This window comes from Dendropsophus ebraccatus, unplaced genomic scaffold (assembly GCF_027789765.1).
Source record: "Dendropsophus ebraccatus isolate aDenEbr1 unplaced genomic scaffold, aDenEbr1.pat pat_scaffold_1376_ctg1, whole genome shotgun sequence".
In the NCBI taxonomy this organism is placed as follows: Eukaryota; Metazoa; Chordata; class Amphibia; order Anura; family Hylidae; genus Dendropsophus; species Dendropsophus ebraccatus.
The window spans coordinates 15,782-43,431 of record NW_027208796.1 but is presented as its reverse complement, the minus strand read 5'-3'; the positions used below and the strand labels follow the sequence as shown (position 1 = coordinate 43,431).

Sequence of the window (27,650 nt, the reverse complement as noted above, 5' to 3'; positions counted from 1 at the left end):
GACAGCAGGGGGGCATGAGGGGCCAGGCAGCAGGACAGCAGGGGGGCATGAGGGGCCAGGCAGCAGGACAGCAGGGGGGCATGAGGGGCCAGGCAGCAGGACAGCAGGGGGGCATGAGGGGCCAGGCGGCAGGACTGCAGGGGGGCATGAGGGGCCAGGCAGCAGGACTGCAGGGGGACAGGGGGGGACCCTGGAGAGATGCGGAGCCCCCCGGCAGGGATGGACCCTGGAGAGATGCGGAGCCCCCCGGCAGGGATGGACCCTGGAGAGATGCGGAGCCCCCTGGCACCCCTGCTGCAGAACTTGAACAAGAAGGGGGAGAACCCAGGAAGGAAAACACTAACAGCAGCAGCCGGCACAGGGTCAGCCACAATGGCAGTGGGGACTGGGGACCCCCAGAGGACACACACAGACGTTTCCTATATGTGGGGGTGATGACAGCCAAGAAATACCTGGAGACCCGGGCAGTGGCCGCCTACAGGACATGGGCCCCCTACATCCCTGGCAGAGTGGAGTTCTTCTCTAGTCAGGGCTCCCAGGACATCCAGCTGCCAGAACCGCTGCCAGTCATCTCCTTACCTGGGGTGGACGACTCGTATCCCCCGCAGAAGAAGTCCTTCATGATGATCAAGCACATGCACGACCACCACCTGGATCAGTATGAATGGTTCATGAGGGCAGACGACGATGTGTACATCAAAGGCAAGTACCTGTGCCAGCAGCGGTGCCCTGACCCTGGACCTGCCCCCGTAACATAGCCCCTACCCCATACCAGACCACTGCCACCATATTATACCAGACCCCTGACCCTGTACCATACCAGACCCCTGACCCTGTACCATACCAGACCCCTGACCCTGTACTATACCAGACCCCTGACCCATACCATTGGGGAGCCATGTGAAGTCCCTGCCCATACCACATCCCCTGCCCCATACCACATCCCCTGCCCCATACCACATCCCCTGCCCCATACCACATCCCCTGCCCCATACCACTTCCCCTGCCCCATACCACTTCCCCTGCCCCATACCACTTCCCCTGCCCCATACCACATCCCCTGCCCCATACCATACCACATCCCCTGCCCCATACCACTTCCCCTGCCCCATACCACATTCCCTGCCCCATACCACATCCCCTGCCCCATACCACATCCAATGGCCCATACCATACCACACCCCCTGCCCCATACCACATCCCCTGCCCCATACCATAACCACATCCCCTGCCCCATACCACATCCCCTGCCCCATACCAAATCCCCTGCCCCATACCATACCACATCCCCTGCCCCATACCAGACCACATCCCCTACCACATCCCCTGCCCCATACCATACCACACCCCCTGCCCCATACCATACCACATCCCCTGCCCCATACCATACCACATCCCCTACCACATCCCCTGCCCCATACCAGACCACATCCCCTACCACACCCCCTGCCCCATACCATACCACATCCCCTGCCCCATACCATACCACATCCCCTGTACCATACCATACCACATCCCCTGTACCATACCATACCACATCCCCTGTACCATACCATACCACATCCAATGCCCCATACCATACCACACCCCCTGCCCCATACCATACCACATCCCCTGCCCCATACCACATCCCCTGCCCCATACCATACCACATCCCCTGCCCCATACCATACCACATCCCCTGCCCCATACCATACCACACCCCCTGCCCCATACCATACCACATCCCCTGCCCCATACCATACCACATCCAATGCCCCATACCATACCACACCCCCTGCCCCATACCATACCACATCCAATGCCCCATACCATACCACATCCCCTGCCCCATACCACATCCAATGCCCCATACCACATCCCCTTCCCCATACCATACCACATCCCCTTCCCCATACCATACCACATCCCCTGCCCCATACCATACCACATCCCCTGCCCCATACCATACCACATCCCCTACCACATCCCCTGCCCCATACCATACCACATCCCCTTCCCCATACCATACCACATCCCCTGCCCCATACCACATCCCCTGCCCCATACCATACCACATCCCCTGCCCCATACCATACCACATCCCCTGTACCATACCATACCACATCCCCTGCCCCATACCACATCCCCTGCCCCATACCATACCACATCCCCTGCCCCATACCACATCCCCTGTACCATACCATACCACATCCCCTGCCCCATACCACATACCCTGCCCCATACCATACCACATCCCCTGACCCATACCATACCACATCCGCTGCCCCATACCATACCACATCCCCTGCCCCATACCACATCCCCTGCCCCATACCACATCCCCTGCCCCATACCACATCCCCTGCCCCACACCTGAGCCTGCTGTCTCCTATGCTCCTCTATGGGCAGACAGTACAGCACGGCCCCTTCCTACTAGTTCAGGAGTTTGTGCTCAGTCTGATCCAGGAGAACAGAATCTGAGGCTCCTAACAGGACAGACTGATACGCGGACAGACATCCCCGTCACTCGTATCCCAATGTATGGGGGAATTTCTGTGGGGGTCATTCATCATCTGACACCGGAGCCCCTGATATTCACTATTAATCTGACACTTTTTGATACTTTCAGAAATGAAACCATTTTGTTCTGATCTCGGAATATAAGAATGTTACATGTATGGAAGCTGTAGGGTTAACTCTTCGTGCTCTGTGATATATCAAGGATTTACCATAGATATCGGTGGGGACCCCTCGTATCCCTCGGGGGGTTACATAACCTTCATCCCGGATGCTCCACGCTCTTCAGGCTTTTACATTTTGGTGGAAAATGTGTCTGTAAAATAATCCAGGCATCAGCCCCGTGTGTAGCGGCTCTTACTAGGCCAAACCACGGTTAAAAATGGATGAGGAAGGAATTTTCCAGCATGAGGAGTAATGGTAAAAGCAGAGGATTTAGTTAGTGTAACAGCGGCGAGAAGTGATGCCGGAGGTGGCGGCACAAAGAGTCTGTATGTGCGAGAAGCTGAGAAAGTCTGGACTCATTGTTAGTGCTGTCACTCAGGGCAGCACCTCACCGCCAGCCTCACATCTCCTCTGCCAGCCTCATTGCCAGCCTCACATCTCCTCTGCCAGCCTCAGCCCCAGCCTCACATCTCCTCTGCCAGCCTCAGCGCCAGCCTCACATCTCCTCTGCCAGCCTCACCTCCAGCCTCACTGCCAGCCTCACATCTCCTCTGCCAGCCTCACATCTCCTCTGCCAGCCTCACTGCCATTCTCAAATCTCCTCTGCCAGCCTCACTGCCAGCCTCCCTGCCAGCCTCAAATCTCCTCTGCCAGCCTCATTGCCAGCCTCCCTGCCAGCCTCAAATCTCCTCTGCCAGCCTCACTGCCAGCCTCCCTGCCAGCCTCAAATCTCCTCTGCCAGCCTCATTGCCAGCCTCACCGCCAGCCTCACATCTCCTCTGCCAGCCTCATTGCCAGCCTCACCACCAGCCTCACATCTCCTCTGCCAGCCTCATTGCCAGCCTCACCACCAGCCTCACATCTCACATAAGAGGCGGCTGATATGTCTCATAAATATTTATCAATATCTGATTACATAACTGACACAGTATTGGCTGTATATATACATATATACAGTATAGAGATACTACCGGATGTACAGAGAGTGTATGTTAGCCCGCAGAGCCTCTGCCCTCATCTATACATCTACAGGAATGGATAATTATGGGGCACACAAAGTGTACGGGGCAGCACTCAACCTTTCTTAGTTTTTTCTTTGGGGATGGAATAAATCCTAACTTCTTCCATACAATTCTGTGAAGCAGAAACCGTATTATCCTGTCTCCCTCGTATAGACCCCTAGTGTACATGACCCCTAAACCCTAGTATACATAACCCCTAGTATACAGTACATAACCCCTAGTATACCTGACCCCTAGTATACCTGACCCCTAGTATACAGTACATAACCCCTAGTATACAGTACATAACCCCTAGTATACATAACCCTTAGTATACAGTACATGACCCCTAGTATACACTACATAACCCCTAGTATACAGTACATCAGTGCATCTCAGGCCCAGACACCCTCTTGGACAGTCTGGTGAGGCCCAGGCGCCCTCTTGGTCAGTCTGGTGAGGCCCAGGCGCCCTCTTGGTCAGTCTGGTGAGGCCCAGCATCCTCTTGGTCAGTCTGGTGAGGCCCTGGCGCCCTCTTGGTCAGTCTGGTGAGGCCCAGGCGCCCTCTTGGTCAGTCTGGTGAGGCCCTGGCATCCTCTTGGTCAGTCTGGTGAGGCCCAGGCATCCTCTTGGTCAGTCTGGTGAGGCCCAGGCATCCTCTTGGTCAGTCTGGTGAGGCCCAGGCGCCCTCTTGGTCAGTCTGGTGAGGCCCAGGCGCCCTCTTGGTCAGTCTGGTGAGGCCCAGGCGCCCTCTTGGTCAGTCTGGTGAGGCCCAGGCGCCCTCTTGGTCAGTCTGGTGAGGCCCAGGCGCCCTCTTGGTCAGTCTGGTGAGGCCCAGGCGCCCTCTTGGTCAGTCTGGTGAGGCCCAGGCGCCCTCTTGGTCAGTCTGGTGAGGCCCAGGCGCCCTCTTGGTCAGTCTGGTGAGGCCCAGGCATCCTCTTGGTCAGTCTGGTGAGGCCCTGGCATCCTCTTGGTCAGTCTGGTGAGGCCCAGGCCCCCTCTTGGTCAGTCTGGTGAGGCCCAGGCGCCCTCTTGGTCAGTCTGGTGAGGCCTAGGCATTGTCTTGGTCTGTTGGGTGAGGCTCCAGTAGAAAAAGTTTGAGAAGCGCTGCAATACATGGCCCCTAGTGTACTTAACCCCTAGTATAGTCTGGACACAGATGTTACATCACACAATAATATCTGAGACACATCAGCTGCTGCTATACTTCCATTACTTATCAGCTGCTGTATATCCTGCAGGAAGTTGTGTATTCTCTCCAGTCTCCCAGTACTTATCAGCTGCTGTATGTGCTGCAGGACATGGTGTATTCTCACCAGTCTGACATAGTGCTCTCTTCTGCCCCCTCTGTCCATGTCAGGGACTGTCGAGAGCAGGAGAGGTTTTCTATGTGGATTTGCTGCTGCTCTGGACAGTTCCTGACATGGACAGAGGGGGCAGCAGAGAGCACTGTGTCAGACTGGAGAGAATACACTCTCCTCCTTCCACACGGATCGGGAAGACATTAGCAGTCAAGTGCGGAAGGTCCGGCTAGGTTCGAGTTCGATCGAACCTAGCTTTTTCCGATGTTCGATCAAGCCTAGAATACACTACTTCCTGCAGGACATACAGCAGCTGATAAGTTCTGGAAGACTTGAGATATTTTAAAAGAAGTAAATTACAAATTTCTGGTACTTTTTGGCACCAGAAAAAAAATTAAAGAAACTTTTTTTTTTAGTGAACAACCCCTTTAATCTGAATCAGTAAATAAATTTTGTACCAATTATCTCTCATATTTCTGCTGTAAATGAGACCATTATGTCCAGGACTCTCAATGTGTATATGGATGCATGCTGCTATATACTGATCCCCTCTGCATGGGGCTATATACTGATCCCCTATATGTTCTGCTATATACTGATCCTCTCTGCATGGGCCGATATACTGATCCCCTCTGCATGGAGCTATATACTGATCCCCTATGCATGGAGCTACTGTATATACTGATGCCCTATGCATGCAGCTATATACTGATCCCCTCTGCATGCAGCTATATACTGATCCCCTATGCATGCAGCTATATACTGATCCCATATGCATGCAGCTATATACTGATTCCCTATGCATGGAGCTATATTCTGATGCCCTATGTATGCAGCTATATACTGATCCCCTCTGCATGCAGCTATATACTGATCCCCTCTGTATGCAGCTATATACTGATCCCCTCTGCATGCAGCTATATACTGATCCCCTCTGTATGCAGCTATATACTGATCCCCTCTGCATGCAGCTATATACTGATCCCCTCTGCATGCAGCTATATACTGATCCCCTATGCGTGGAGCTATATACTGATCCCCTATGCATGCAGCTATATACTGATCCCCTATGCGTGCAGCTATATACTGATCCCCTATGCGTGCAGCTATATACTGATCACCTATGCATGCAGCTATATACTGATCCCCTATGCATGCAGCTATATACTGATCCCCTATGCATGCAGCTATATACTGATCCCATATGCATGCAGCTATATACTGATTCCCTATGCATGGAGCTATATACTGATTCCCTATGTATGCAGCTATATACTGATCCCCTATGCATGCAGCTATATACTGATCCCCTATGCGTGCAGCTATATACTGATTCCCTATGCATGGAGCTATATACTGATTCCCTATGTATGCAGCTATATACTGATCCCCTCTGCATGCAGCTATATACTGATCCCCTCTGCATGCAGCTATATACTGATCCCCTCTGCATGCAGCTATATACTGATCCCCTCTGCATACAGCTATATACTGATCCCCTCTGCATGCAGCTATATACTGATCCCCTCTGCATGCAGCTATATACTGATCCCCTCTGCATGCAGCTATATACTGATCCCCTCTGCATGCTGCTATATACTGATTCCCTATGCATGCAGCTATATACTGATCCCCTATGCATGCAGCTATATATTGATCCCCCTCTGCATGCAGGTATATACTGATCCCCTCTGCATGCAGCTATATACTGATCCCTTCTGCATGCAGCTATATACTGATCCCCTCTGCATGCAGGTATATACTGATCCCTTATGCATGCAGCTATATACTGATCCCCTATGTATGCAGCTATATACTGATCCCCTATGTATGCAGCTATATACTGATCACCTATGCATGCAGCAATATACTGATCCCCTATGCATGCAGCTATATATTGATCCCCCTCTGCATGCAGGTATATACTGATCACCTATGCATGCAGCAATATACTGATCCCCTCTGCATGCAGCTATATACTGATCCCCTATGTATGCAGCTATATACTGATCCCCTCTGCATGCAGCTATATACTGATCCCCTATGTATGCAGCTATATACTGATCCCCTATGTATGCAGCTATATACTGATCCCCTATGTATGCAGCTATATACTGATCACCCCCATCCATCCTGTATCCTCCTGCTTCCTCTCCTGTTCCTCTTCTCTGCAGTTGCACATGTTATTACATATGAAGCAATTATTAGCACCGCGTTGCTGTTGTTGCGGCTTAGATGGGGCCGACCCCGGCTTCCCCTCCCAGGTCTCATTAGCACCATACTGGTCATTCACCGGGGGGACGGAACAGGAGGCTTCTTGTGTAAACACTTATATATATATATACATATAGAAGGGAATGGCGTCCGCTCCGCAGCCCCCATCTAGTGCAAGAGAAAACATTGCGCAGTGCGGGCAGATAAGATTGGGGCGGCCGTAAATTTCCCACACTATCCCCCCTTAATATTAACATCTTACTGCAGCTTATCTCATAGAGAACACAGGAGCGCTCTCACTGCAGCTTATTACACAGAGAACACAGAAGCGCTCTCACTGCGGCTTATCACACAGAGAACACAGGAGCGCTCTCACTGCGGCTTATCCCACAGAGAACACAGGAGCGCTGTTACTGCAGCTTATTACACAGAGAACACAGAAGCGCTCTCACTGCGGCTTATCACACAGAGAACACAGGAGCGCTCTCACTGCGGCTTATCCCACAGAGAACACAGGAGCGCTGTTACTGCAGCTTATTACACAGAGAACACAGGAGCGCTCTCACTGCTGCTTATTACACAGAGAACACAGGAGCGCTCTCACTGCAGCTTATTACACAGAGAACACAGGAGCGCTCTCACTGCAGCTTATCCCACAGAGAACACAGGAGCGCTCTCACTGCAGCTTATCCCACAGAGAACACAGGAGCGCTCTCACTGCAGCTTATCCCACAGAGAACACAGGAGCACTCTCACTGCGGCTTATCCCACAGAGAACACAGGAGCGCTCTCAATGCAGCTTATTACACGGAGAACACAGGAGCGTTCTCACTGCTGATTATTACACAGAGAACACAGGAGCGCTCTCACTGCAGCTTATCCCATAGAGAACACAGGAGCGCTCTCACTGCAGCTTATCCCATAGAGAACACAGGAGCGCTCTCACTGCAGCTTATTACACAGAGAACACAGGAGCGCTCTCACTGCAGCTTATCCCATAGAGAACACAGGAGCGCTCTCACTGCAGCTTATCCCATAGAGAACACAGGAGCGCTCTCACTGCAGCTTATTACACAGAGAACACAGGAGCGCTCTCACTGCAGCTTATCCCATAGAGAACACAGGAGCGCTCTCACTGCAGCTTATCCCATAGAGAACACAGGAGCGCTCTCACTGCAGCTTATTACACAGAGAACACAGGAGTGCTCTCACTGCAGCTTATTACACAGAGAACACAGGAGCGCTCTCACTGCAGCTTATCCCATAGAGAACACAGGAGCGCTCTCACTGCAGCTTATTACACAGAGAACACAGGAGCGCTCTCACTGCAGCTTATCCCATAGAGAACACAGGAGCGCTCTCACTGCAGCTTATTACACAGAGAACACAGGAGCGCTCTCACTGCAGCTTATCCCATAGAGAACACAGGAGCGCTCTCACTGCAGCTTATTACACAGAGAACACAGGAGCGCTCTCACTGCAGCTTATCACACAGAGAACACAGGAGCGCTCTCACTGCAGCTTATTCCATAGAGAACACAGGAACACTCTCACTGCAGCTTATTCCATAGAGAACACAGGAGAGCTCTCACTGCAGCTTATTACACAGAGAACACAGGAGCGCTCTCACTGCGGTTTATCCCATGGAGAACACAGGAACGCTCTCACTGCAGCTTATCCCATAGAGAACACAGGAGCGCTCTCACTGCAGTTTATTCCCTATATAAGATATTGGGGCGGCTGTAACCTTCCCACACTATCCACTCCTAAATATTAACGTCTTATTGTTAAGATATCTTAATGTCTGATTGATAAGGGTCCTAAGGCCCCCATGGCTATTGTAGGCCGAACCCACAACTCGCGGCAGATTCCGCAGTCAGTCTAGCATGTATGCGGCCGTTCTGAACCATCACCGACAGACGATGGGAAATCACAGCTGACCCCTTTGTTCAGCAAGAGCGTTCTCACTGCGGCTTATACTATAGAGAACACAGGGGTGCTTTCACTGCGGCTTATCACACAGAGAACACAGGAGCGCTCTCACTGTGGCTTATCACACAGAGAACACAGGAGCGGTCTCACTGCCGTTCATCCCATAGAGAACCCAGGAGCGCTCTCACTGCTGCTTATCACACAGAGAACACAGGAACGCTCTCACTGCAGCTTATTACACAGAGAAAACAGGAGCACTCTCACTGCGGCTTATCCCACAGAGAACACAGGAGCGCTCTTACTGCGGCTTATCCCACAGAGAACACAGGAGCGCTGTGTATTGGCAGGATAGGTGGCAGGCGGATGATTTAACTGGCAGCTTAACAATTGTCCGTCCATCAGTTATTGAAGGTATAAGGGAAGCCGCACGGCTATAATAAGAACATAAGGTGGAGTTGTTGCTGTACCTTCTGTGCAGACCGCCGGGGGTCTCAAGCCGCTACCACCTTATATCATTGGCCAGTATGACGGAGCCTCCTCCCCTTAGGGTCCGTGCAGCCTCTGTCAGGGAACCATACACAATCATTGCTTCCAGAGAACGTCCATCCAGTATCACATGGAGACAATCACAGAAGAGACATTGTAGCCGGGATGATAGGAAGGAGCACAGTCACTGAGATGCTGCGTGGAGTCTGACGCCGGAGCAGATGAATACATACAGAATGAATCACGTCGCCTCTGCAGCCAAATCCTAATTGCTAAATGCAAATAAATTAGATTAGATTTCTTTTCATGGCACCAAACATATGATCAGTGCTCCGGATAATGCAGAATGGGAGCTTCAGTCTGAGAGATGACGAGTTTAAAGGGGAATCCCACTCATATGTCTGATGTGCTGCTGCTCATGGTGAGACTAACAATTCCCTCCATACTTGTTATTATCTACTCAGTCTCCTTCCCCCAGTTCTGCTGCTTTCTGCTAAAGACACACAAATCTGTGTGTGAGCTTTTCTCTCTGTCTCCCCCTCTCCCTTCTGAGACAGCTGATGTAGACAAGTCCCTGGCTGGCTGTATCTGCAACATTGTAGCTTTTTTGTAATGCTGGGAGGATTATTATGAGGTCAAGTTGCTGATGACCTCACTGTGATTATCCCTCCCAGCATTACAAGGTGCCATTAAAGGGTTTGTGTGTGATATATATATATAATGGCCCCCATGTACATCATTATACAGGGTTTGTTATGTCGGGGATCCCCTCTGCACAGCAGCTTTGTTTTTGGTGAGTTCCTCTCATCTTCACAGTCACTGAAGGTTCCAGAAGCCAAAGCTTCATAGATCATAAGAGAATGGCAGAGGAGATCTTAGTGACAGTGTAAACTTCCTGGACAGTCGTCTTGTTTGCAAACCTGAAACCTCTTAAAGCTGTTGTGCTGGTGTAGGGGCGGGGAGTGCTGGTGCAGGGGCGGGGAGTGCTGGTGCAGGGGCGGGGAGTGCTGGTGCAGGGGCGGGGAGTGCTGGTGCAGGGGCGGGGAGTGCTGGTGCAGGGGCGGGGAGTGCTGGTGCAGGGGCTGTGTGCCGCCGGTAGGCTCTGGTGTGTTGGGGGCTACTTGTCACGGTGGCCAGGAGTCGCAGTACCCACCCCGGACACACGGGCACCGACTAGGATGACTAAGTCCTGACTGAAAACACTTCTGTGCAATACAAAATATGAGAACAGTTCTGGTAACGAGGGCTAGGGCAGAAACATGTCCGCTTTAAGAACTTCAGAGACTTTATATTATAGATAAATTATGCAGTTCACTATATCTTCATACATTTACAGACCAGACCACTGCTTTTAGAGCAGAGTGGTGGTCAGTAACCTAGGCAACCAGCTGTCAAAATGATCTTACTTGACATTACTTGCCCTATAAATTACACGATGTTAGATGAAATGGGAATAGCCCTGTATACATCTGTCCCTGCTGTAATAGAAATCTGGTCCCCATACGCCGACCTCTTGCCGCAGTGCTGTCCCTCCTTTGCTCAGACAAGAAGCAAGAGAACAGAGACCAGAAAGGACTATAAAATATAATCAGCAGCATAAAGCGTATTCTTTACATAGTAGATACTGTATATTACTGTATACCATTCTATATCAACCAGGGTCCAATACACGATACTGAATACTGCAGATTCAATGTAAGGTGGGACAAGTGCTTCATAGTAAGGTCAGATAACCTTCTTTCTTCTTCTTCTTCTTTCTTCTTCTTCTTCTTTCTTCTTCTTACTCCTTCTTCTTCTTCCTCTTCTTCTTCTTTCTTCTTGTTCCTTCCTCCTTCCTCTTTCCTCCTTCCTCTTTCCTCCTTCCTCTTTCCTCCTTCCTCTTCTTTCTTCTCCTTCTTCTTCTTGTTTCTTCCTCCTTCTTCTTTCCTGCTTCTTCCATTTTCTTCCTTTCACTTCTTTCTTATTCTTCTTTCGCCTTTCTTTCTTTCTTCCTTTTTCTTTTTTCTTCCTTCTTTTGTCCTTCTTTTTTTTCCTTCTTCCTCCTTTTTTCTTCCTTCCTTCCTTCCTTTCTTTCTTTCTTTCTTTCTTTCTTTCTTTCTTTCTTTCTTTCTTTCTTCTTTTCTTCCTTCTTCTTTTGTCCTTCTTTTTTCTTCCTTCTTCCTCCTTCCTTCCTTCCTTCCTTCCTTCCTTCCTTCCTTCCTTCCTTTCTTTCTTTCTTTTCTTTCTTTCTTTCTTCTTTTCTTCCTTCTTTCCTTTCTTCTTCCTTCCTTCCTTCCTTCCTTCCTTCTTTCTTTCTTTCTTTCTTTTCTTTCTTTCTTTCTTCTTTTCTTCCTTCTTTCCTTTCTTCTTCCTTCCTTCCTTTCTTTCTTTCTTTCTTCTTTTCTTCCTTCTTCTTTTGTCCTTCTTTTTTCTTCCTTCTTCCTCCTTCTTTCCTTCCTTCCTTCCTTCCTTCCTTCCTTTCTTTCTTTCTTTTCTTTCTTTCTTTCTTTCTTTCTTTCTTTCTTTCTTTTCTTTCTTTCTTTCTTTCTTCTTTTCTTCCTTCTTTCCTTTCTTCTTCCTTCCTTCCTTTCTTCCTCCGTCTTTCTTCTTCTCTTTCCTCTTCCTCTGTAGTAAAGTATCTTGTCGTCGTCTAATCCAGGATACCAGTGTTGAGTGTTACAGTTTATTCCTAACATCTCTTCATAAATCATTCTACATCCATTTAAGGTTCAGATGACAAGAAGGTTTTGTTTCCTGAATATTTACATCTGTTCACTTGTCAGGATTAAATGGAATTGCTGCTCATCTGCTCAGATTACCCCCCGGCGGGATCCGTCATGGTGCGACCATCCTCCACCTATGTAACCGGCATCAGGAGAGGCGTCCGGTGGTGCCCGCTGGGTCTTATAGTTTATTGTTGGGCAGCGGCAGCTGTTCTCGGCCTCTAGAGTGCGGCCAATAGACAGTGATATCACAGGGAACAACACGAGACGTAACACACTGCAGGATTTACACACAACTACTATCAAACAGATGTGACATATGGAATCACGGATTTCAGGCAGAGAATGAATCCATTTATTTCTGTTCCCTTGGTAACCAGGAGGAAGTTTGGATTTTTGATAATTGCCTAGATTTAAGTTCTGTTTATATTATTTTAGACTATATATATTCTCTCTCTCTCTCTCTCTCTCTCTCTCTCTCTCTCTCTCTATATATATATATATATATATATGTACTCTGTGTGTATCTATATATATATATATATATATATATATATATATATATGTACTCTGTGTGTATCTATATATATATATATATATATATATATATATATATATATATATATATATATATATATTTATATTTTATATATATATATTTGTCCTGAATCTGACGAAGGGGCGCCATAGCCCTGAAACGCGTTATTGTTGGACTGAATAAATCGTGTTTTATGTGAACATCGGTTTCTACTACGTTGTTTGGTGGTGAGCGCAATCTCCAGGTCATTTTTTTGTCATTTTTGGCACCATTTGGTTTTATATATATATATACACACACACACACACACACACACACTCTCTCTCTATATATACATACTTTCTCTCTCTCCTCTCTCTCTCTCTCTCTATATATATATATATATATATATATATGTGTACTCTGTGTGTGTGTGTGTGTGTGTGTATATATATATACACACACACACACACACACACACACACACACACACACACACACACACACACTCTCTCTATATACATACTTTCTCTTTCTCTCTATGTCTCTCTCTATATATGTACACTCTCTCTTATATATATTCTCTCTCTCTCTAATGTATACCTTGTTCCCCCTCTCTATTATATCTTAGAATGGTGGACGGGATATTCAGGTAACCAGGGTGAATTTTGGATGTAAGATTTTTGATAATTCCATAGATTTATATTCTGTTTATATCATTATACCTATATATATTTATATACTATCAGGGAGCAAGCGCCTTGTTCCCCTCTTTTATATCCTAGAATGGTGATCGGGATATTTAGCTGTTAGAATAATGACCGGATGGACAGGAAAGCTGTAGATGATTTGTCTCATAGTGAGAAGAGCAGAACGTGTTTTCATCCAACTTTGCCAAAGTTCAGCAATAACCTGATTGGAATAGATGATCCTGTCCTGGAGCTGACAATGTCGTATTGTATGATACTAAGCCCGGGGGACAAGTGCCGCTAATGGAGGGGAACGCAGGATTGCTACTGAGCAGCAGCTTGAAATGTTAATGTTGAACGGGCACTAAATTTAGAAAAGACGTATATTTTACATTTAAAAAGGACTGGTCACTACTGCCGACATGTCTGTCCTTACATCCCCCTTAATATAACAGGGTCAGATCATCTCTGTTACATCGTGTACTGATTCCAGTATTTTAGACCAGACCGAGATTCAAATTAAAAGGAAAGAGCCAGCTCTCTAGTGCCACCTATTGGAGGAAGTGTCTCATCAGTGTCTGGCCCTTTAAGGGATGTCTGACCCTTTAAGGCAGTGCTTCTCAAACTTTTTGTTCTCGGGCCTCACCCGGCAATCCATGTTGATGCTGGGGCCTCACCAACAAACATATACAACTATTAAGCACCAGATACCGCCATGTAGTGCACATAATATCCCAGAGCAGCGTCAAAACAACACCAAGTGCAGAAATAAATGTTGCTTCACCTTTAGTAAACCACCAGCACAATGCAGAAAATACATAGTGCTCCACCTGCAGTGACCCATCACCACATACTGCTCCACCTGTATACCAGCCCCACAGTGCAGCATTTCTTTCTCCATACCCTAGCTGGCAGCTTACACACACGCACGCTAGCATGATTCTACTCTTACCCTCCTCTTCCTGTGGTAGCTCCCACTTCCCTCCTTACCCCATTTCTGTACATTTGGCATTCCTGTCACTGTCAGAATGATGTGCAGTGTTCCTGTCACTGTCAGAATGATGTGCAGTGTTCCTGGCACTGTCAGAATGATGTGCAGTGTTCCTGTCACTGTCAGAATGATGTGCGGTGTTCCTGGCACTGTCAGAGTGATGTGCGGTGTTCCTGGCACTGTCAGAGTGATGTGCGGTGTTCCTGTCACTGTCAGAATGATGTGCAGTGTTCCTGTCACTGTCAGAATGATGTGCAGTGTTCCTGTCACTGTCAGAGTGATGTGCAGTGTTCCTGTCACTGTCAGAGTGATGTGCAGTGTTCCTGTCACTGTCAGAGTGATGTGCAGTGTTCCTGGCACTGTCAGAGTGATGTGCAGTGTTCCTGGCACTGTCAGAGTGATGTGCAGTGTTCCTGGCACTGTCAGAGTGATGTGCAGTGTTCCTGGCACTGTCAGAGTGATGTGCAGTGTTCCTGGCACTGTCAGAGTGATGTGCAGTGTTCCTGGCACTGTCAGAGTGATGTGCAGTGTTCCTGGCACTGTCAGAATGATGTGCAGTGTTCCTGGCACTGTCAGAGTGATGTGCAGTGTTCCTGGCACTGTCAGAATGATGTGCAGTGTTCCTGGCACTGTCAGAATGATGTGCAGTGTTCCTGTCACTGTCAGAGTGATGTGCAGTGTTCCTGTCACTGTCAGAGTGATGTGCAGTGTTCCTGGCACTGTCAGAGTGATGTGCAGTGTTCCTGGCACTGTCAGAATGATGTGCAGTGTTCCTGGCGTTGTCAGAGTGATGTGCAGTGTTCCTGGCACTGTCAGAGTGATGTGCAGTGTTCCTGGCACTGTCAGAATGATGTGCAGTGTTCCTGGCACTGTCAGAATGATGTGCAGTGTTCCTGGCACTGTCAGAGTGATGTGCAGTGTTCCTGGCACTGTCAGAATGATGTGCAGTGTTCCTGGCACTGTCAGAATGATGTGCAGTGTTCCTGTCACTGTCAGAATGATGTGCAGTGTTCCTGTCACTGTCAGAATGATGTGCAGTGTTCCTGTCACTGTCAGAGTGATGTGCAGTGTTCCTGGCACTGTCAGAGTGATGTGCAGTGTTCCTGGCACTGTCAGAGTGATGTGCAGTGTTCCTGGCACTGTCAGAGTGATGTGCAGTGTTCCTTGCACTGTCAGAGTGATGTGCAGTGTTCCTGGCACTGTCAGAGTGATGTGCAGTGTTCCTGGCACTGTCAGAGTGATGTGCAGTGTTCCTGGCACTGTCAGAGTGATGTGCAGTGTTCCTGGCACTGTCAGAATGATGTGCAGTGTTCCTGGCACTGTCAGAGTGATGTGCAGTGTTCCTGGCACTGTCAAAATGATGTGCAGTGTTCCTGGTGCTGTCAGAGTGATGTGCAGTGTTCCTGGCGCTGTCAGAATGATGTGCAGTGTTCCTGGCACTGTCAGAATGATGTGCAGTGTTCCTGGCACTGTCAGAATGATGTGCAGTGTTCCTGGCACTGTCAGAATGATGTGCAGTGTTCCTGGCACTGTCAGAATGATGTGCAGTGTTCCTGGCACTGTCAGAATGATGTGCAGTGTTCCTGGCACTGTCAGAATGATGTGCAGTGTTCCTGGCACTGTCAGAGTGATGTGCAGTGTTCCTGGCACTGTCAAAGTAGTAGGCATTCCCATAATAGCTCCCATATAGTAGATAATACCTTCAATAATGCCTTACAAATATAAAATTCCCCCACTAGAGCCCCACAAACGGTTAAATCCCCCAGATTAGGTATGTGGGTTGCCCCCTGTGCGTAAGATCCCCTGCTTTTCCCCATATAGTAATAATACCCCGACTGGGACACTCATACAATAATAATGCCCGCTGCTATGCCCCCATATAGTAATAATGCCTCCTGATGTGCCCCCATATAGTAGTAATGCCACCTGGCTGTGCCCCCACTTATAGTAATAATGCCGCCTGCTGTGCCCCCATATAATAATAATATCCAGTGCTGTGCCCCCATAGAGTAATAATGCACCTGCTGTATTCACCAGTTAAAGGGGTATTCCCCACCAAGAGCTGACATGATGGTGATATAGCAGAGCTGAGATGATGATGTAGTCGAGCTGAGCTGGTACTCATGATGTAGCCGAGCTGAGCTGGTGCTCATGATGTAGCCGAGCTGAGCTGGTGGCATGATGTAGCTGAGCTGGTGGTCATGATGTAGCAGAGCTGAGCTGGTGGCATGATGTAGCAGAGCTGAGCTGGTGGCATGATAATGTAGCTGAGCTGGTGGAATAATGTAGCAGAGCTGAGCTGGTGGCATGATAATGTAGCAGAGCTGAGCTGGTGGCATGATAATGTAGCAGAGCTGAGCTGGTGGCATGATAATGTAGCAGAGCTGAGCTGGTGGAATAATGTAGCAGAGCTGAGCTGGTGGCATGATAATGTAGCTGAGCTGGTGGCATGATGATGTAGCAGAGCTGAGCTGGTGGCATGATAATGTAGCAGAGCTGAGCTGGTGGAATAATGTAGCAGAGCTGAGCTGATGGAGCACTGCCGGCGTCCAGGGGTCTGTGTGGCTGTGAAGGGGTTTAGGGCAGTCGCAGGTGCCGCAGGGGATGTGGGACTTCAGGGCTGCACTCACAGGAACGCCGTGGGCCCGCAGGCCGACACCGGGTGAGATGGGGGAAGGGGGGCCGGGAGATTGTGCGGGGGTGGGGGGCGATGTCCGAGCGCTCTACTAAGGGGAGATGGGGGGCTTGCGGCCACCGGGATATTGCGGGCGGGTGATTGCGGGGCCTGCACTCCCCTGGTTACCTCCGGTCCGGTTCTACTGAGGGGGTGGATGGGGGGGCTATATGTCCCCCTCTCCCCCTGTTTTCCACATGTGATGTCCCCCGGCCCCCTGTTTACTACAAGACTTTGAGATGGAGCGTTCCCTCGCGCGGCCGCTCAGCTGACAGGGAGGCCCTTCCTCCAGCCGCCCGCTCAGCCCCCCTCGTGGCGCAGCCATTTATTTTTTTTTAATCTGGTGCACTAAGGCCCCGTACGGCCTCAGCGCACCGCTGTTCATGATTGGCCCGCCCACCTGCCCATCACCGCCTGCGCCGCGCTCTCGAGCTGCGAGAGAGGCTGAGCGCGCGGCTGGAGAAAGAAAGCGGGGCCTCCCTGTCAGCTGAGCGGCCGCGCATCGGGAACGCTGGTCACTAATTCTGGAGTCCCTGCTGTGTGCCGATGTCGGGCACAGACAGGGACCCTGCGCCTCACCAGACTGCGCGCCTCACAGTTTGAGAAGCGCTGCTTTAAGGAGTGCCTGACCGTTTAATAAGCCCTGAAACCTATCTAGAGGTTATTGGTCCAACCAGATTCTCCCCCAGAAGGATGTGTACCCATCTGTAGAGGTTACAGGTTACTGGGTTCTTCCCTGCGCTGTACTCACAGGGGGTCGATAGATACTGATATACGTGCACCAGATTAGTTAGGGGGTAAAGGTTCCACGTCTCCTATAACTAATAGATAATTATGTCAATGATGTGACGACTTGTCCTGGTTACAGGTTGGCTGTAGATCTAGTCATCCATATAAGCCCATAGATGCTGTCTCCATATGGAGCGCTCAGTGGGACCATAGCTGCATCCTTACCATCATCCTTCACCTGTATTCATATTACTTTAATTATAAGGAAAATGATTCCAGAATACCTTTAAATGCTGAAGAGAACATCAGAAAATGCGTAAACCAACCCGGCCCATTGGTAGCAGCAGAATAATCCCAGAAACCATCTGCACCATATCAGATAGGGACGGGATCGATTCACGTGAAAGGAAATCAATGTGTTCTTTTATATAACTGGAGTGGTACAAACCTGGCAGGATCCCATGTGCACAATAAATCCTTGAACAAATAACAATTTCCAGCCACGAGGCTCGTCGGCAAATACGGAGGCTGGAAAATGAATGGATTAAGTGCAGAAACCTAATGTGAGGAATTGCTGTAATGTGGGATCCCGATTTATTACCACGGAGGCAGAATTGTAGATTGAGATGCACCGAACGGCCTGAATATTCCCAGATCCCAGCCGCACATCCCCAGACAATGGAGCCGCACACAAGGGAACCCCAGCTTTACAGGGCGCTTTTAGTCACTTTTTAAAAATATTTTAAGCTTAAAACATGTGATTGTTAAAATGCCAACAAAACTCTTTAAAAAAGACATATATATATATATATATATATATATATATATATATATATATCTGCACAGGGGGGCTCCTTACACCTTCGTCTTCTGCACGGGGGCTCCTTACACCTTTGTCTCCTGCACGGGGGCTCCTTACACCTTCGTCTCCTGCACGGGGGGCTCCTTACACCTTCGTCTTCTGCACGGGGGCTCCTTACACCTTCGTCTCCTGCACGGGGGGCTCCTTACACCTTCGTCTCCTGCACGGGGGCTCCTTACACCTTCGTCTTCTGCACGGGGGCTCCTTACACCTTCGTCTCCTGCACGGGGGCTCCTTACACCTTCGTCTCCTGCACGGGGGCTCCACACATTATTTTCCGACCTTCTTTGCATGAAATAGGAGCATCATAGCCTTTGACTAGTTGTCTCGTACTTCTTACTCCTAAGTTTCCCGATAGTTTTCCTCGATGAGGTTCCCGTAATGAATGTCTCCGCTTTGCCTTACTTTCCTTCAGCTTTTTAATTTCATTACTGCAATTTCTACTTTCTCAATTACTGAATTGTGATTCTGATTAAATACAGTAAAACCTGCAGCATTGTCGCTGAGAGGACGCCACACATAAACCCCATCTACGTTGCTTCGGGTTGGTTGCTGTTTCAGCAGCTTTTGGCATCTAGTTGTCAGATTTTGATATTATATAACATTGTAAAAAAGATTTACATCCGGGGTCGGTGTCAGCAGCTGGGGAGTCTCTAACTGGCTGAGCCATAAACACCTGGCTGAGACGTCCACCTGCATCATAGCCTCAGTGATAGTGATAGCCTCAGTGATAGTGATAGCCTCAGTGATAGTGATAGCCTCAGTGATAGTGATAGCCTCAGTGATAGTGATAGCCTCAGTGATAGTGATAGCCTCAGTGATAGTGATAGCCTCAGTGATAGTGATAGCCTCAGTGATAGCCTCAGTGATAGCCTCAGTGATAGTGATAGCCTCAGTGATAGTGATAGCCTCAGTGATAGTGATAGCCTCAGTGATAGTGATAGCCTCAGTGATAGCGATAGCCTCAGTGATAGCCTCAGTGATAGTGATAGCCTCAGTGATAGTGATAGCCTCAGTGATAGCGATAGGCTCAGTGATAGCGATAGCCTCAGTGATAGCGATAGCCTCAGTGATAGCGATAGCCTCATTGATAGCGATAGCCTCAGTGATAGCGATAGCCTCAGTGATAGCGATAGCCTCAGTGATAGCGATAGCCTCAGTGATAGCGATAGCCTCAGTGATAGCGATAGCCTCAGTGATAGCGATAGCCTCAGTGATAGCGATAGCCTCAGTGATAGCGATAGCCTCAGTGATAGCGATAGCCTCAGTGATAGCGATAGCCTCAGTGATAGCGATAGCCTCAGTGATAGCGATAGCCTCAGTGATAGCGATAGCCTCAGTGATAGCGATAGCCTCAGTGATAGCGATAGCCTCAGTGATAGCGATAGCCTCAGTGATAGCGATAGCCTCAGTGATAGCGATAGCCTCAGTGATAGCGATAGCCTCAGTGATAGCCTCAGTGATAGTGATAGCCTCAGTGATAGTGATAGCCTCAGTGATAGTGATAGCCTCAGTGATAGCCTCAGTGATAGCGATAGCCTCAGTGATAGCGATAGCCTCAGTGATAGCCTCAGTGATAGCCTCAGTGATAGTGATAGCCTCAGTGATAGTGATAGCCTCAGTGATAGTGATAGCCTCAGCAATAGTGATAGCCTCAGTGATAGCCTCAGTGATAGTGATAGCCTCAGTGATAGTGATAGCCTCAGTGATAGTGATAGCCTCAGTGATAGCCTCAGTGATAGTGATAGCCTCAGTGATAGCCTTAGTGATAGTGATAGCCTCAGTGATAGTGATAGCCTCAGTGATAGCCTTAGTGATAGTGATAGCCTCAGGCTGGTTTCACACTGGATACAATTTTTGCAAAAATAATTACCACCCGCGGCTAGATGTTACCTTTGAGTCAGCGGAGATTTATGAAATATCAGACTTACTTGGGGCTTTTCTCTCCTCTCTGGTGTTTTTTTTGGCTCTGTGGCAGATTCTCCAATACGCAGCATGCTGAGGGCTTGGCATTTTTTTCTGCAAACTGTGGTGTTTCTCTCCCATAGACGTTAATGGAATTTCTTCTTTGTCTCAAAAACGCCAAAGGGGAAAAAAAAAAGCTGATCACGTCTAAGGTCAAAATGCCAGAAAAAAAAGCTTAGTCTGGGGGTTCCCTTATACCATAAAGCTTTGCCTAGGTTCTGGGGACCCCCTTATACCATAAAGCTGTGTGTGGGGTCTGGGGGCCCCCTTATACTATAGAGCTGTGTGTGGGGTCTGGGGTCCCCTTATACTATAGAGCTGTGTGTGGGGTCTGGGGGCCCCCTTATACTATAAAGCTGTGTGTGGGGTCTGGGGGTCCCCTTATACTATAAAGCTGTGTGTGGGGTCTGGGGGTCCCCTTATACTATAAAGCTGTGTGTGGGGTCTGGGGGTCCCCTTATACTATAAAGCTGTGTGTGGGGTCTGGGGTCCCCTTATACTATAAAGCTGTGTGTGGGGTCTGGGGCCCCCTTATACTATAAAGCTGTGTGTGGGGTCTGGGGCCCCCTTATACTATAAAGCTGTGTGTGGGGTCTGGGGGCCCCCTTATACTATAAAGCTGTGCCTAGGTTCTGGGGACCCCCTTATACCATAAAGCTGTGTGTGTGGGGTCTGGGGGCCCCCTTATACTATAAAGCTGTGTGTGGGGTCTGGGGCCCCCTTATACTATAAAGCTGTGTGTGGGGTCTGGGGGTCCCCTTATACTTTAAAGCTGTGTGTGGGGTCTGGGGTCCCCTTATACTATAAAGCTGTGTGTGGGGTCTGGGGGTCCCCTTATACTATAAAGCTGTGTGTGGGGTCTGGGGCCCCCTTATACTATAAAGCTGTGTGTGGGGTCTGGGGGCCCCCTTATACTATAAAGCTGTGTGTGGGGTCTGGGGGCCCCCTTATACTATAAAGCTGTGTTTGGGGTCTGGGGTCCCCTTATACTATAGAGCTGGAGAGGGTCACCATAGATATACCATAAAGTTACCATAGCAACACCAGCTGCCTCCTCAGTGTACTACACCAGCTAGGAGAAAGGTCCAGAAAGGGGGCGGGGCTATTCTAATGAGCTCCCCTCAGGAGGCAGCTGTGACAGGGAGTGAGTGAGATGAGTGCAGGTGTAGGAGGAGTCACATCATGTCTGTGAGGAGACTACAGCCTGTGAGGAGATGTCTGTGAGGAGACTACAGCCTGTGAGGAGATGTCTGTGAGGAGACTACAGCCTGTGAGGAGATGTCTGTGAGGAGACTACAGCCTGTGAGGAGATGTCTGTGAGGAGACTACAGCCTGTGAGGAGATGTCTGTGAGGAGACTACAGCCTGTGAGGAGATGTCTGTGAGGAGACTACAGCCTGTGAGGAGATGTCTGTGAGGAGACTGCAGCCTGTGAGGAGATGTCTGTGAGGAGACTACAGCCTGTGAGGAGATGTCTGTGAGGAGACTACAGCCTGTGAGGAGATGTCTGTGAGGAGACTACAGCCTGTGAGGAGATGTCTGTGAGGAGACTACAGCCTGTGAGGAGATGTCTGTGAGGAGACTACAGCCTGTGAGGAGATGTCTGTGAGGAGACTACAGCCTGTGAGGAGATGTCTGTGAGGAGACTACAGCCTGTGAGGAGATGTCTGTGAGGAGACTGCAGCCTGTGAGGAGATGTCTGTGAGGAGACTACAGCCTGTGAGGAGATGTCTGTGAGGAGACTACAGCCTGTGAGGAGATGTCTGTGAGGAGACTACAGCCTGTGAGGAGATGTCTGTGAGGAGACTACAGCCTGTGAGGAGATGTCTGTGAGGAGACTACAGCCTGTGAGGAGATGTCTGTGAGGAGACTACAGCCTGTGAGGAGATTTCTAGGAGCCGATCACCAAGGACTCAGTCAGTGTGATAGATGGGAGGTATGAAGCTTAATTATTGTTATTACTGACCAAAGAAGAAGCCCAATCAGTTTCATTCTACCAGGTACTGTCTATGCTGAGAGATCATTCATGGACGTGCCCTTCCTTCTTTCTGGGATCTGAAAGCTGTGGCTTAGGGCCCAGATACCCTGTAAGACTCTCATCCCACTGGTCTGTGGTTCACTACTCATCCAACACACCAAGGGGACTTCCATACACCACCAGGCAGCAGTAATAAGCCCCAGGGAGAACTACAAGTACCAGCATCACCATCTAGAACACCTCAGGGGAAACTACAAGTACATTCATCACCATCTATAACACCTCAGGGGGAACTACAAGTACCATCATCACCATCTATAACACCTCAGGGAGAACTACAAGTACCATCATCACCATCTATAACACCTCAGGGAGAACTACAAGTACCATCATCGCCATCTATAACACCTCAGGGAGAACTACAAGTACCATCATCGCCATCTATAACACCTCAGGGAGAACTACAAGTACCATCATCGCCATCTATAACACCTCAGGGAGAACTACAAGTACCATCATCGCCATCTATAACACCTCAGGGAGAACTACAAGTACCATCATCGCCATCTATACACCTCAGGGAGAACTACAAGTACCATCATCGCCATCTATAACACCTCAGGGAGAACTACAAGTACCATCATCGCCATCTATAACACCTCAGGGAGAACTACAAGTACCATCATCGCCATCTATAACACCTCAGGGAGAACTACAAGTACCATCATCACTAACCACCTAGGTACAGTCCTCTCTGTGGCCGTATTTACCTCAGGAAGGGAGAGAGTTATTAGCGCTCGGCCTGTGACAGGATAGATCCTCATATATTCAGCATACCCTTCCATCCTCACTCCAGGCTAAACTTACATTTCTAAGCAGGTTATTTTAGTTTAATCATCAGTTCATTGAGTATTTGTTCTTTTTTAAGGTTACCCTGCTCTTAGTATGTGAGTGTGTGTGTGTGTGTGTTGGTACAGTAGTTGTGGATGGATGTCATTAGATTGGTGCATGTATATGAGTGTATGTGTGCATAGGCCTCTGTACATGTATGTGTGTGTATGTCTGTCACTAGGTGTGCACGTACCTGTTGTGTAAGCGCTCACTTGCACGTATCACATATTTTTTTGGCTGATATGTTCCAGTAGAATTGTTACAATTTTTTTTAAAGCACAAAGTGATAAAACTGCATCAAAAGCCATGGATCATACATAAACATCATAAAAACTTTAAAATTGGCGCATGGTGTTTTTGTTGGCACGAACATGCTGCGGCCAAATGTTAGCTGAGAGCCACATCTATATGCATTCAATCCAAAGCTGAGAACACAGTGGTCACCCATCTGGAACCATCTCTTGCCAAGGACACAATTCAGTCCGATCTAGAAGGGAAAAATAGCGGCACTCACCTTACCAAAACGTAGATTTCAGGTCAGACACAGACAAACAAGCGGATGCACTCCAATCGAGCTATCACCGCTTTACACATATCACTTCTTAGAGTGTGAGCCAGAAGAAGCAATAAGCGCGAAATGGTGGTAGCTCATCTGTTGGCGTGCGCATGTTTGTCTGCGTCTGACCAGAAACTAAGCATCTACATGTTAGCACGTTAAGTCCTGCAATTTTTTACTTTGGATAAGTCTGAGATGCAACCACATCATCCTGTGTAGATAAAGACAGTGGAGCATGAAAACTTATGCTTGCAAAAGTGTGGGTTTATTTACAGTGACAAACGGTACATATTAGTATCGTACTGTACCAGTATATAGTCCAGCAAGTGACCAGATAGCATATAGGGACCAAACATGCGTCGCAGGAGACTAGTCCGCTGACCGGTAACTTTGACCAGTGAGAACTACTGAATCACGGTAACACCTTTGCGACACACACAGTGTATCATCTTCCGTGCAAGGAAATATAGATGATGTTGATGTGATAAGCTATTGGACCGCCGGCTCTCCATGTTTGGTCCCTATATGCTATCTGGTCACTTGCTGGACTATATACTGGTACAGTACGATACTAATATGTACCGTTTGTCACTGTAAATAAACCCACACTTTTGCAAGCATAAGTTTTCATGCTCCACTGTCTTTATCTGCCTGAATTAAATGAAAACCAATATATATACTAAGAGACTTTACTTAGACATCATCCTGTGTACCCACAGTGTGGCGGTATGTGGTACAGGCTCCTCCTCCAGGGAAACGGACTGCTTAGGTGAGAGGTTATAGAAGGTGGTTAAAAGCAGATGTGGAAAAGGCGGAGGGGGTTAATAGCAGATGTGGAGGAAGGTAAAGGAGAAGTCCAGCGAAAATTTTTATGACCGTATTGTATTGCCCCCTAAAAGTTATACAAATCCCCAATATACACTTATTACGGAAAATGCTTAAAAGTGCTTTTTTTCCCTGCACTTACTACTGCATCAAGGCTTCACTTCCTGGATAACATGGTGATGTCACTTCCTGGATAACATGGTGATGTCACTTCCTGGATAACATGGTGATGTCACTTCCTGGATAACGTGGTGATGTCACTTCCTGGATAACATGGTGATGTCACTTCCTGGATAACATGGTGATGTCACTTCCTGAACAACATGATGACGTCACTTTCTGGATAACACAGTGACTTCACTTCCTGGATAACATGGTGATGTCACTTCCTGGATAACACGGTGACGTCACTTCCTGGATAACATGGTGATGTCACTTCCTGAACAACATGATGACGTCACTTTCTGGATAACACAGTGACTTCACTTCCTGGATAACATGGTGATGTCACTTCCTGGATAACATGGTGACGTCACTTCCTGGATAACACAGGGACGTCACTTCCTGGATAACACAGTGACGTCACTTCCTGGATAACACGGTGATGTCGCTTCCTGGATAACATGGTGATGTCACATCTCCCAGAGCTGTGCGGGCTGTGGCTGCTGGAGAGAATGATGGCTGGGGGACACTGAGGGACACAGGGCACTGGAGGGACACTGAGCATCCCCCTGCCATCATCCTCTCCAGCAGCCACAGCCCGCACAGCTCTGGGAGTCGTGACATCACCGTGTTATCCAGGAAGTGACATCACCGTGTTATCCAGGAAGTGACATCATCGTGTTATCCAGGAAGTGACATCACCATGTTATCCAGGAAGTGACATCAACATGTTATCCAGGAAATGACATTACCATGTTTTTCAGGAAGTGACATTACCATGTTATCCGGGAAGTGACATCACCATGTTATCCGGGAAGTGACGTCACTGTGTTATCCGGGAAGTGACGTCACTGTGTTATCCAGGAAGTGACATCACCATGTTATCCGGGAAGTGACATCACCGTGTTATCCAGGAAGTGACGTCACTGTGTTATCCAGGAAGTGACGTCACTGTGTTATCCAGGAAGTGACATCACCATGTTTATCCAGGAAGTGACATCACCGTGTTATCCAGGAAGTGACATCAATGTGTTATCCAGGAAGTGACATCACTGTGTTATCCAGGAAGTGACATCACTGTGTTATCCAGGAAGTGACATCACTGTGTTATCCAGGAAGTGACATCGCCATGTTATCCAGGAAGTGACATCGCCATGTTATCCAGGAAGTGAAGCTGATGATGATGCAGCAGAGCCGATAATGATGCGGCAGAGCCGATAATGATGCGGCAGAGCCGATAATGATGCGGCAGAGCCGATAATGATGCGGCAGAGCCGATAATGATGCGGCAGAGCCGATAATGATGCGGCAGAGCCGATAATGATGCAGTAGCAGAGCCGATGATGTTGTAGCAGAGCCGATGATGTTGTAGCAGAGCCGATGATGTTGTAGCAGAGCCGATGATGTAGAAGCAGAGCCGATGATGTTGTAGCAGAGCCGATGATGTTGTAGCAGAGCCGATGATGTTGTAGCAGAGCCGATGATGTTATAGTAGTGCTGGCCGGGTTCTGGTGTGGTGTTTTTGGGTCTGGTCCTGTGGCATGGGGGTCGCAGGGGCGTCCCACAGCCCCCGTTCCCTGACTGTGCACGCCTGCGGGGTTGGTAGCCACTGCCTGGCACGGTGTGGACTTAGTGTAGGGACCCATGTGTATCAGATACCGGCACGAGGTACATGGGGCAGTATGGCTTGATCAATTCATACACAAAATTCTGATGTGTTTTTTATTTAGCCTAGGGGCACTAGTATCAGCCATAGGTGTGAGGTGCAGCGCTATTTTTCTTCCCTGAACCGCATGATGTTATAGTAGAGCTGATGATGCAGCAGAGCCGATGATGTTTAAGAGCTGATGATGTTGTGATGTTGTAGCAGAGCCAATGATGGTTAAACCAGGGCTGTGGAGTCTGTAAGCCGCAGCTCCGACTCCAACTCCGACTCCTGAATTTTATCAGGACCGTCTCGGACTCCTGCTCCTTGATAAATGGCCGGTCATATACCAGGGGACTGGTTCAGCAGCTTCTCCCTAATGTCCTACATGATCCTGTGATCCTGGGGCGACTTCTGAGGGAATATATACTGTATACACAGCAGCTTCTCCTGTGTGCAGTTGGTGCAGCCAGTCTCCAGCCTCCATGTCCTGAACTACTCACAACTAGACTAGATGGAGCAGGTGATCTTTTCCTGCTGACAATCTTCTATGTTTCTAACTAATATTCATCATACACACAGAAACCCTGCTAACACTGCCAGATACCTGTAATATAGAGGTCAGCCATAGTGATATAGAGAGGGGTCAGACATAGTGATATAGAGAGGGGTCACACATAGTGATAGAGAGGGGTCACACATAGTGATATAGAGAGGGGTCAGACATAGTGATATAGAGAGGGGTCACACATAGTGATAGAGAGGGGTCACACATAGTGATATAGAGAGGGGTCACACATAGTGATATAGAGAGGGGTCACACATAGTGATATAGAGAGGGGTCACACATAGTGATATAGAGAGGGG

General features: G+C 48.7%; 1 protein-coding gene across 1 annotated transcript in view; it reads left to right on the top strand.

Annotated features, from left to right (window-relative positions):
* Positions 1 to 345: 345 nt before the first annotated feature.
* LOC138775146 (chondroitin sulfate synthase 3-like) overlaps positions 346 to 27,650 on the top strand; it is a gene marked incomplete at its 3' end in the record, with an annotated part of 39,911 nt that continues 12,606 nt past the window's right edge. The window contains exon 1 of the mRNA XM_069955835.1: positions 346 to 702. Within this exon, the coding sequence (XP_069811936.1) occupies positions 435 to 702 (268 nt within the window). The remainder of the gene's footprint in view (positions 703 to 27,650) is intronic.